The 12,495-nt window shown below is 48.2% G+C and overlaps 1 protein-coding gene across 1 annotated transcript in view; it reads right to left on the bottom strand.

Annotated features, from left to right (window-relative positions):
• Positions 1 to 12,495, bottom strand: part of GABBR2 (gamma-aminobutyric acid (GABA) B receptor, 2) — a 377,813-nt gene that overhangs the window by 100,357 nt on the left and 264,961 nt on the right. Inside the window, exon 8 of the mRNA XM_012638275.1 lies at positions 9,622 to 9,682. Within this exon, the coding sequence (XP_012493729.1) occupies positions 9,622 to 9,682 (61 nt within the window). The remainder of the gene's footprint in view (positions 1 to 9,621; positions 9,683 to 12,495) is intronic.

Here is a 12,495-nt window from a genome sequence, read left to right on the forward strand (position 1 = left end):
AAGTAACTGTGAGCTATTTGCTAGGTCCCCAAGCACTCTGTTTTCTTCCCGCCATCTCTTCCCCACAATGGTGCCTCCATTTGGAAGGTGGTTTTCTCCTTTCTCTACCAAATCCACATGCTCAGGCCCTACCTGCCTCTTCCAGGAAGGCTTCCCTGAGTACTGCTCCTCCCCTCTGCATGTCTCGATTGCTGCGGGCTCAGGGCACTGGGTGACAGCTCCTGGTGTTGAAGTTTTGCCCTATGTGTGCCCAGGTCTCTTGATTCTTGCTGGCTGGTCTGTTCCTGAGTGGAACCTGAAGCATTGCTTCTTTTGTCCCAGGCAGTACAGGGTCTTGCCCCCTGCATGCTGCCCAGGGCCCCTCCCGGGTCTGCAGAGGGAAGGATCGTGCCCCCTGTTCTTCCATGATAGGCACCCACCACTCTCAACCATTAGCTCTTGGGCCCCTTGTTAATTCCATTGTGCAAACAAGGTTGACCACTTATTTGGATACAGACTGGACACTGCAGACCCGGGACTATGGACCAGAGGGTTTTGAGCAGAAGGAGAGGGGCCGTGGCATTGCGTCTGCCACGGGCTGGCCCCCTGCCCCACAGACACCGCTGCAGATTGCCACTGACTCGCTGTATGACCTTTCCCTTTCTCTGGGCCTCAGTTTCTCCATCTGCAAATTATCCTGCAGGGGTTCCAGTGCTTCTCAGCCCTTGTCAGGCTTTAGAGTCACCTAGGGGCTTCTAGAAAATACAGATGCCACGGTTCTGAACAACCCACTATATTAGAACTCCTGGGGGCTGAGGGCGGATCGTGGGCAGCAATAGTTTTTAAACTTCCCTCAGCTGACCCTAATGTATAGCCAGGGTTGAGAACCACTTGGTTAGAATGGGGGCCCTTTAGCACTGAAGTTTTCTGGTTCTCAGAGGCTAAAACTACCATGAAACAAAGAACCCCTTTTCCTGCAGATTAATACTGGTTCCTTCTTGTGGTGCCAAAAAAAAAAGGGTTCTTTTTAAAAGGTGCGCTCTTTATTTCAAAGTTTGGATTTGGATGGTATGTAAAGAAAATAGGTCCTGTTGGCAAAAATTGGGCTGCTGAAAAGAAAGTCCAGTCTGAAAATATTCACTGGCCATGGGCCCAGGAGCATCCGTGAGACAGCTGGGCAGGGGCTTCGGCCCTGGACTGAGTCCGCCTCCCTCCTGGACCGAAGCCCCCGAGGCAGGAGGACAAGGTGCTGGTCCCTGCAACATGGGCTCTGTTCCCCAGACACCTAAATGTTTAGTCTTCTCTCTTGGCTCTGGCTCCAAATTGAGGGAGGTGTATGCGTCCTTTAGAGTTTAACTGTTGTTAAAAACACACATACTGAGACTCAACGTGTAACTCTGGGGTGTAAAACAAAAGATGAGCTTGGCTTAACAAAACTCAAAAGATTCTATAAACTTACTCAATTCTAGACCCCCTAGCAAAATCCCAAACTCAGGCATAGGAGCGAGCTGTGAGCTGGGAGACAGGACCCCTGGAGCTAATGTTGGCTTTGCTGTCACCTCCATGAACAGCTCTGGGGAAGTCCCATTCCCTGCCTGGGACTTGCTAAGAAATTGGGTTGCATGGGAGCTCTCTGCAGCCCCCAACTCCTGGTCAATGATTCTGCCTGGGAAGGGTCCTCTTCATTCCAGGCTGAAACCTCTCCTTGAGACCCCCTCATGGTCCTGATTGTGCCCTGGGGTCCCACATCATTGACCATGGGCCTCACTCAGCTCTTCTCCAGGATGCACAGCCATTCCTCAGGAAGAGGTTTTTCACTGCTAGCTACCCAATCTCGTCATCGCCTTGGACAGGGCCTGGTCACCCCTCCTCCTAGCAGCAGCTCTTAGCAGCACAGAACAGAGATGGACTTTGTGCTCCCTTGGTCTGGACCCTGCATACACACTCTTCTCTATTGTCACAAACGATATGCCATTGCCACATTTTAAATGAGTTAGGTTCATTGACTTTTCTTTTGCCACTTTTAACTGGCCAAGGCCAGGTGGACATTGGCCAAATGCTCTGGGCTATAAATAACCCTGCAGGGTAGATTTGTCCATTGATTTAGGCAAACTGGCCCAGGAGTGAGCATTAGGTCCCTGAGGGCATGCAGGTCACACACAACAGGCTATCTACACTTGGAGCAATTTTTTCTCCTCTTCTTGGCTAAGTCCACAGGTCCTTCAGAATTCATCTTAGCCCTCCCTCCTTCCCAGGGATTCTGCCAGTGCCCTCCTCTGAATGCCCACGACTTCCCGTGCCATCCCTGAGCACGAACCAACCCTGCTGAGGTCTCGTGTCTGCTCCTCATTGGACTGGGAGTGCCCCAAGGGCAGGGGCTGCCTCTTAGCCCTCTCAGCACCCCCAGTGCCCAGCCAGGACCTGGCATGTAGGGTGTCACTTCCTAGGAGTGACAGGAAATGATGGTTGAGAAACTTTAAAAGTGCAAACCACAGGACCAACAAGAACAAGTTTATCCACATCAAAATTAAGAGCTTCTGTTCCACAAGGACTTGACGTTTATAGACAAGCAACAGAATAGAAGATATGTGCAAAGCCTAAAGCCAAGAAGGGATTGATATCTGCATTATATAAGGAACTCTTGCATGCCAATAAGAAAAAAAACAGTAACCTCAAAATAAAAATGGTCAAAGGATGAGAATAGACAATTAACAAATGGCTAATAAGCACAGGAAGAAATGCCCAAACTCATCAGAGAAATGATATTTAAGCCACAATTGTGATTCTACTTTATACCTTTAGACTGTCAAAAAAACCATGAGAGACCCGGGAAACACCAAATGTGGGTGGAAGGCAGGACACAGGCACCGTCCTGCCAGTGGGGGTGGATGTGGGCATGGCCATTCCCAAGAGCAACCGGGCAGGTTGTTGCCATATTCAGTGTGCACACACCTTCTGACCCAACAGTTCTGCTCCTGGACATTTGTCCCACAGAAATTCCCTGTTGGGTCCATAAAGGGACATGTATGAGGACATTTATTACTTGTGAGGATGGGGAGGTGAAGGTGCTCTGGGGGGCGGGATGGGTGAAGTGGGGGGCACGCCCCAGGGAGGGAGCAGGGAGAAGCCATGGCCTAGATGCACACCCAGAACAGGGGGGCTTCTTTCAAAACCAAGTGCTGAGTGGGAAAAAGCAAAACAAAACAGAAAAGATACAGAATCCAGTTGTGCTAATGTAAACTCAAAATACATACACATGAAATAGCAACACACATTCTGCAAGAACGCAAACAAACACATGCATGTATTAAACACTTAGGATGTCTGCCTTTCCTGGGGGAGGTGGGAGTGGGGCTTGGGAATAAGTCAGGGAAACAGGGATAAACAGGAGGGGCTTTCGTGGATCAGTGACACTGACACCCCATGAAATGAGTGTGACGTGCATCCTAAGGAAGGGAGGTTGCGCTTTTCTCAAGCAATTGTGGGGAGGGGTAGATCTGGGGTCGTTGTTTAGAGTGCCCAGGAGAGGAGAAGGAAGTCAACAGTTGCCACGGCCCTTTTCTGTGCCACCGCCGAGCCAGGAACATCACAGCCTCGCATCATCGAATTCTCACTGTCACTCTCCACGCAAGGAACATGATCACCTTTTATTTTATTCTATCTAAATAAACTCTGAAAGGAGGGCTCAGAGAGATGAAGCTCCATTGCCTGGCCAGCAGTGATCAGGAATATCTGCCTCAAGCCTGCATACTTTCCATAGGAGAGGAAATGAGTTCTCCATCACTGGAGGCATTCAAGCAGAGGCAATGCTGTATAGGAGAGTCAGGACTTCCCTCAACATGGAGAGTCTATGGCTCAAGGGAACACAGTGTCTGCTAAATAATTCTGTCTTCTGCCCCACCTTCCTCGGCTCCCTGAAAGCTAAGCCCTGGCCACGAGGGCTCGGGGCTGTCAAGGCCGGGCACCGGCTCCCAGCCCCACAGCGACCACGTTCACGTACGTCTTCCTGCAGGACCACCGACTACGTCTCCACTGCTCATCGTACCAAGCTGAGTGGCGTCTGACGAGATGGCCCTTCCGGACCCACGGCTTGGAGAAGGAAACTACAGTGCCAGCCTTGACAGAAGTGGGAGGACATGAAAAATCAGCCTCGAGAGTCTCAAACTAGGTTCAAACTAGCTCCGAAAGTTTTCTAGAAGGTTCTGGGAAATTATCTTTCTGCTTTTATAAGCACTGGCATCCGGCCAGAGAATACGAGGCCCCTGAGGGGGCAGGGACTGTATCTTTTTCAACTTGGCTCCCCCAGAGGGCTTGGTGAAGCGCCTGGCAGATGCTCAGGAAGTGCGCGCTGAATAGAGCCGTGTCTGTTACCCCGAGGATCAAACGGTAATTAATGTCTGCAAATGGGAAGGACAAGCCTCCATCTCACTAGGTACCTTCTGAATGACAATTATGTCATTAGAGGGAAGGAAGACCCCTTCCCTCAAGTCAGGTGCCAAAATATAACGCTCCAAAGCCTGAGCGCTTTGTGTCGCGCAGGAGCAGAGTGAAATTCGGTGCATTATCCTTCCCCGAGATCCTCACAAATAGGCCTAATGAAGGCAGAAATGGGGAGTTAGAGCGGCAGATGCTGAGTTTTCTCTAAGAACAGCACAAACAAGGCTCTAATCATGGCTTTGCCCAACTTCCTTTCCTGCTGCAAATTCTGAGCCCTGTTTAGACCTCAGTGGTAACATGGATTCTTTTTTTCTCTTAAGGGGAAAAAAAGCCAATTCTATAGTATTCATCCTCATCTACACTGGAAATCAGCAACGGTAGCGGGGGGAAGCACAGGGTTTAGGCCCAGGGTGTGTGCCCAGCAAGGTGCCAATGCCTGCCTTACCTGCCACCACAAGTGGGTCCCTTAGAGTAGTGCCTGCCTCAGACGAGGGGAAGAATGCATGCATTTACCTGGGAGGTGTCCCTAGGACACAGTGATAGGGGTGTGGGGAGGTGAGACAGGGAAGAGAGACAGTACAGGGTGAGTGGATGGGCAGGTTTCTGTGTGGGCAACAGGGGGGCTCTGGGAGAAGGGTCGAACACACCTCGCAGGTGTGTCACCCGCAGGGAAAGGATGCTGTGGTATTTATCCTCCACTTCTCATCTGTCACTGATGCAGGACAGCTGTGTGCACCTCGCACAGGCCAAGAGTTGCAGATGCTCTTGGTAAGATGCTGTTTCACTTGTCCTGGAGGGGTGGGTGCCCAGGGGATACGGGAGCGTGCTGCTGACAGCATCCGCCACACTCACCCTCTAGGTTGGGCCGGAGGGAAGGAGAGGGCTTTGGGGGCCCTGAAAACCTGAGTAAATGGGGGAAAACTGGGGATGAGGAAGACTGTCCTCAGGGTGCTGAAATCCTCCCTGGACTCAGAATACCTCAGCTTCAATAGGGACCTAGGGATAGCCTTGGTGTGTTATTTTAAAACAGTTTTGTTTATGCAGCACTTGTATATTGTAAAGAAAAACAAAGTTTCTCCAGCCTGGAAGAGCAATGGCCACCATCACGACTTAGCTCCAGTTCCCACTTCCGTTGTGAGGGCTACTGCAGTTTGCCAGGCACTCTGCCTTCAACCGAGTCCCTGAAAACCACGGTAAATGAAAAAGTCCTTACATTTCCACAAGTCATACATGTCAAGCTTGAGGTTGCAATGCAGTCCACACTTCCACTAACCAGTTCAGTAAACGTCTGCAGGAGCCAGCCAGGAGCCAGGCAAATAGCTGCAATGTGACTAAAGCTTCCGGATCTTGAGAGTTTACAGTGCATGAGCTCATCTGGCCCTTACCAGGGAGGCAGGCAAGGCTGGCACTGGTGTCATCCCATTTCCCAGAGGAGGACACTGGGGCTCAGGGAGATAAAGTGACTTGCCCAGGATCACATCCTGCTGAGCTTCAGAGCAAGGACTTGAATCCAGGTCTTTGGCACCCAAATTAATTCAATGAACTTGTCCTGTGGGCCTGGTACGTACGGGGTGCTGTGGATACCAAGCCTACAGCCCTAGAATCCAAGTGTAGAGGGACTGTGGCTTCTGGCTCCCCTTTCAGTTTTCTTACCTCAAGCTGCCTCCAATTTCCAACTACTGTGTGCTTTAGTTTTGCAAGGAATTAGGAGAGCCTCCTAAAAAACACTTCTTCTCCAATAGATAAAAGGGTTTAGAAAGGCACCAGGACCTCTGTGCAAATGAGAAGCTGAAAAAGTTTCTCATAAGATCTTCAGAGGGAGGGTGGGGTGAGCCGATTTCCAGGGTCCAAGCATTTGCCTCCCCAGGTCCTTGCCTTCCAAGGCAAGCACTTGAGGCTGCCTGGGGCAAGCCAGGGAGCAGACCCCGGAAAGGGGCCTTTACCCCGTGCTGGCCGAGAGGCTGGCTGTGGTGAGTCAGCGCTGCCCTGAAGCTGCTGCTCCACTGTTCCCTCTAAGTGAGAGAGGTGGGCAGGAGGTAAGGGAGCGAGAAACACACAGGACATAGAGGGCATCAACGGCACAGTGGAAGACAACACAGTAACCCATGCAGAGGCCTTTTGCAAGGTCAAGGTAACTGGCATGAGGCAATATAGGTGCTGGTAAGCCCAGGGTGGGGAGCAGGCCCACCTGTGCATAAATTCCTGGAAGGTTCCAGAAGACAGAGTCTGCACCAGCCCCTTTTTGAGGGAGAAGGGAAGGAGTGAACTGACAGTGCCACAGGGAGTCAAGGCCAGCCCCAGACAAATCCCTTCTCCTGTCTAGGCCTCAGTTTCCCCTCTGTGAAATGAGATGATAACCAGGACCCTTCCAGCTTGTACAGCCGATTCAATAATTCAGTGCCCTTCCATCCTGGTAGAAAAGGCACCTCTGAGACCCTTTAAGTTTGGAAAACTCACTGTTGAGTTCATACACACATGCCCCTGCATTCTGGCTCTCACGAGATCCCTCTGACAGGTCATCAGGATAAATGTCTGTTTTAAAAACATGTAAACAGGGTGCCTGAAGGCCCAGTTGTGACACTCAGTTAAAGCTAGACACAAAATGGGTAGGTGAGAGGTGCACACTTAGGCGTGGGTGTCCACATGACCACGTGGAGGAGCGAGCTGAGACCCACTAGCCAGCTATGTGTCCCTGGAGTCCCCACTGACACCTAAAGCCCTGCCCTGTATGACATCCTATGTGTCGTTAAGTGTAGGAGCAGCTATTAGGGGTAGATGGCAGACAAAAAAGCACCTGGGGGTTTCAACACTCTAGGTAAATCTGGATTTGCCCCAGAAAACTGTCTTAATTTTGACAAAGTGCTAATCATAGTTTCTACTTACTTGCTGAGCAAAAAATATATTACACATTTTCATATGTTCTCTCATTTAGTTTTTCCCACATCGCAAGAAGGTAGGTAGGATTATATTCCCATTTTATAGGCGAGGACAATCAAGGCCCAGAGAGGCAAAGTCACTTGCCTGATGTTCTACAGCAAGTGACTTGAGCCCAGGTGGGCCAGACCACAAAGCCCAAGCTCTGAACAACTGTTGCTGTACTGCCTTCCTTGCAAATCCAGATATGCCTCAACAGTCCCTGGTGTTAGTGTTCAAACCTAACACTGGGGGGAAAAGAGGCAATAAAATTGGCATACACTGGTAGCTGTGATCAGCCAATCCATATTTTACAAAATACTCTCCTAGAATGATATAATTTGAGAACTGGAAATGAGACAAGAGAATTTAGTTGCAATCATTCAAAAAAAAAAAAAAAAGTAAGTATCTTTGCCAAGATGCTCACTTTGTTCAACCAATGAAGAAGTCTTAACAAATGGGAAAATAATTACGTTTTCCTAAAATTACATCTTTTGTGCACGCCAGAGAGCTGACATGCGTTTCAATTACCTGCCACGGGAAGACAAATGGGTAAATCTACGAGATTGCATGATGGAGCACTAGCGCGGGAGACGATCTCTCCTGATTGATCTGAGTCTGGTGGGATTGGTCTGAACGAATCTGAATAACTCACTTTCATTTCTTGCTTTCCCCTGGAAGACTCTGGGATGTGCTCAAAGTGAGTGGGCACAGCAGGTGCTGCTCTTGTTTCTGGATTTTCCAGAAACACCCAGATGCTGAAGAACATTGTATTGATGAATGGTCCCTCAAGCAGTTCTGGCTAACGACCTTGATAATGACCATGCTGGTTCGTCTGAAGCAGCTACACCCCAGCCTGCTCCCAAGGATGCCCTGCGGATTCTGACAAGTCACTGCCCTCTCTGCCCCTCCGTTTCCTCCACATCACACAAGGAACTCGGTCTGGATGGTTTCGGAGGCCCCTCTGGTAGCAGCAGCAAAGCTCAACAAATGACCTGTTTTCTTCAAAAAATAAAGGGTCTACACAAAGTGGGGGTTATAGGAGATGACAAGAGACTAAAGAGACACACCGAGCAGATGTGTGGGTTCTCCCACACGCCATCTGCAAAGACATCTTTGAGATGACCCGGGGATCAACACTGACTGGGAATTAACGGATATTAAGAATTGTTGTTCAGTGTTTTAGGTGTGACAACAGTACTGTGGTTATGCTTTAAAAAGTCCTTATCTGGTAGAAATGCGTACTGAAGTATTTATAGATTGAAATGAGATCATGTCTAGAAGCTGCTTTAAATAAAACACTACAGCAGAAAAGGGGGATGGCATGAGTGAAGATAAAACAAGGTTGGCAAAATACTGATAATGGTTGAAACGGGGAGATGGGTACATTGGGGGGTCGTTATGCTGTTCTCTCTACTTTAGAGTCTGTTTGAACATTTCTATAATCAACGCCAAAAACAGCCGGGCATGGTGGCATGTGCCTATAGTCCCAGCCACCTGGGACGCTGAGGTGGGAGGACAGCTTGAGTCCGGGACTTCGAGACTGCAGTGAGCTATGATTGTGCTTTTGATTGTTCCTTGCCTTCCGGCTTGGGCATTTTGGCAGGCCCTTTTTTTTAAAAAAAGGGAAAAAAACCCCAAACATTGAGAGGCTTCTCAGAATACTAGAACTGACTTCGCCTCCACCATCTGTGCTTTCATAAGCTTCTCAGAGTCATGTGGGAAGATGGAATAGGCCTGAGAAGTACAGGCATCCCTTGGTAACCAAGGGGGATGGGTTCTAGGACCCCTCGAGGATACCAAAATCCCCGGATGCTCAAGTCCCTGATATAAAATGGGATAGTATTTGCAGATAAACTGCACACATCCTCCCGTGTACTTTAAATCATTTCTGGATTACTTATAATACCTAATACAATGTAAATTCGATGTAAATAGTTCTTATACTGTATTGTTTAGGAAATAATGAGAAGAAAAAAGTCTGTACATGTTCAGTACAGATGCAACCGTCTGCTTTCTTTTTTTTTGTCTGAATATTTTCTATCTCCAGTTAGTTGAATCCACGAATGCGGAACCCACAGATACGGAAGGCCGACTGTACTGTAGTTGAGAAACAATATTCCAAATATTTTGAAACTAATGTTCTCATAGAGAGGTGTTTTCTAGTGACTCTACCTTCTTTTGTCTGGAACATCATACTGTAATTTCTTTCGATGTATTTTATTGCATAAATAACAACATACCTGAATGTACATTTCGTCAACTAGAAAGAATAACCATCAAAAAGCCTACCTTGAAACTGAGTAAATTTAATGGTTCCCATCCTCTCCCCGTTCCGGAACACAACTTGACCCTAAAAACAAAAGAAAACAAACAAACAAGAACAGAAGAGAAACGCCACATTAGGCTAGACACCACTGATCTCTCTAAAATTCATTAGTTGTACAATGAGATTATTAATATTGGAGAAAAAGTAGACTCCCATTGGACCACAGATGCAAAATCAAACTAATTGTTTTCAAATTGGTTGTAACTTTATCTGGTTAATGTGAGGAGCACAAAATCCATAATGGGACTAACACATGTGAATTAAAGTGGAAGACAAGCATCATCATTATCATTATGACTACTTATTAAACACCCTCGTGTTCTGTGCTATGTTGGGGACAAGGTCATCCAGGGTGTTGGAAAGATGGGGACAGAGGTGAGGCCCCTGGGGCCTGGCCCTGACTCTGCTCCCTGTGCCCCACCCACAAAAATGGGGGGTTTTGCTGGTGCTGTTTGCTTGAGGATCAGAAGGCTGCTAGAGGTCTGTTAGTATTTCTTATTAAGGACAGAGAATGTGTTCCTAAGTTTTTCCTGAATGGTGACGTCAGCCCCAATTATAACTGGGCTATGGTGCAGCACCAAATTAAGCTTCTTGAGCCAGCAAGACCTGACTAGTGTCACAGGCAGCTGAGCGTCCCTCGTTAGGGACCTTGGGGGCTAAAACAGCATCATCTTCTGCATCTGTCTCGCTGGCTCCCATATGTGTGGCTAAACAAATCAGGAATTTAAAGAGGGGATGTTGTCTCTTCTCTCCAATGCAGGGTCCACCGAAAATTCTGCAACCATGCAAGGAAATTGACACACATTGTATCACTGAATCTTTATGACAAACTTAAGTGGTAAGGGGATGACTCCCATTTTACAGATCGGGAAACTGAGGCTGAGAAAGGTTATGTACTTTACACAAGGTTATTGTGAGGCTGCAGAGATTCAAGTGCAAGTTTGATTTCAGTGTTCGTGCTATTTCACCATAGCATGTTGCTTCTGATACAGAAATAAATTCCTTCCTGTCTTTCTATTATCGTGAAATTCGGGGAAGAAATTATTTTAAGGGTACTCTGTTTTTCTCTCACAGTTATGCTCTTGTGTCATCAGGCAGCAGCACAGACGATATTCCGGATCCCACGGAATTCTTGGGAGAAAGCCCCAGGAAGCATCTTCCCTAAGGTGCAAACCCAAAGCGCTGTGGCTTTCAGAACAAAGGGGGCATCACTCAGCCTGTTCTCAGGTGGAGAAACACCTTCCAAGGCCACTTTGACATCCTTTTGAAATCCTGAAGACAGCTGTGAGTAGTATCAGTTTGAAACTAACGCCCACAGAATTCTATATTCAGGTGACGGTAAGCAACTCCCTGGAGTGTGAAAACACTTCAACGTAAGGTGAGACAGGAGCTGTGATTTTATTTCTAGGGACGATTGAAAATCACAGAACACCTTCCAAAAGGATCACTTTTATGTAAATGAACCACTTTGCCTGGGTGGGAAAGATGCAAACACTGTCCACAAGGAGGACATTTTTTTGCTTGACAAAGGTGGTGATCTAACTGATTCAACGATCTCCTGCCAAGCTTTGAAGAATGTCAAAGACTTCTAGATTTAAAGTGTTCACATATGAACATTTTAAAATGTGAACATTTTAAATCTGCAGCGACTTTATCGGTTAATTAAAAAAAAATAAAAAGGGTAGGGAACGGTACTCGAAGCTTGGATGGTCTGACACTAGAGTGGAGTGTGGCTGAGAAAGAACCTCCCATCGCTTTTTAAACAAAACTATTTAGTCTGTCTTTGAAGACAGACCTGTCTTAGCTCCTCCCACCTCCTTGATTTCTCAGGTGATGCCGTGGGCGGAGGCTGCCTCTAAGTCTCACCAACCTGGGTTCATTTCCCTCTCCGGCAAGTTCTGGAACATCTCTTACTTATGGACCTAGCACAGCTCCTGGTACATAACAGGCACTCTGTGAATGGCAGTAGTGATTTTTATTTAAACACTTTTAATAGCAGGGAGCTGAAATAAAATCTTTTAAGCACCAGAGAGCTTTCCAACCCCTGGGAAGAGAGTTTCAACTCTCATATGATTCCAGCTGGCAGAGGGGTAACCACCAGGCCCTATCCAGGGTGCTGGAACTACAGGAGCCACTGCGTGTTCTGTCTGCCCAGTGGAGAAAGCAGAGAGTTTCGGTGGCTGTTGTAACCAGGTACCGACGGAAACACAGGCGGGTAACCAGCTACGCTGAGGGTCTGCACCAGAGATGAGGCCACAGAGCTTGTGAGGCCCCCTCTGAGGAACAAGCATCATGTGATTCTTTCCTGAAGGCGTTACCACAGCATCTGTTGGGTTTGACTCGTGACACCAACCCTGCTGCCCTGACCGTGGCCGACTGGACAGGGGACCACTGTCCCAGCCAAGGCAACCTTGATAAGACTGGGCCTGAGGAAGGCCACAGGCCATTTGGGTGACCTTCGGGGAATTCTACACAACACGTACCCCCCATATTAGCCGGTGGTCAACTCAAACAACATTCCGCAAATATTTACCTATCGTGTGCGAATACTCTCACAGGCACCGATTCCTACCCTTGGAGAGCTTTATATTAGATTAGTGGGGACGGGCAAAACAAGTGTGCCAATAAGGGAGTAAGAAATTCCAGCAGGAGATGAGTGCTGTGAGGAAGATGAAAAGGGGGCTGGGGGAGGGGAGCTGATGTAATGGGGTTGTCAGCGAAGACCCCACTGAGGAGGGGACTTGAGAGCTGAGACTGCCCGGCAAGAAGGAAATATTCCAGCCAAAGAGAAGAGCCAGGGCAGAGCCGGAAGGTGAGGAAGGACTTGGAGCGTTGAA

Source organism: Propithecus coquereli, unplaced genomic scaffold (assembly GCF_000956105.1).
Source record: "Propithecus coquereli isolate 6110/MARCELLA unplaced genomic scaffold, Pcoq_1.0 Scaffold128, whole genome shotgun sequence".
NCBI lineage: Eukaryota > Metazoa > Chordata > Mammalia > Primates > Indriidae > Propithecus > Propithecus coquereli.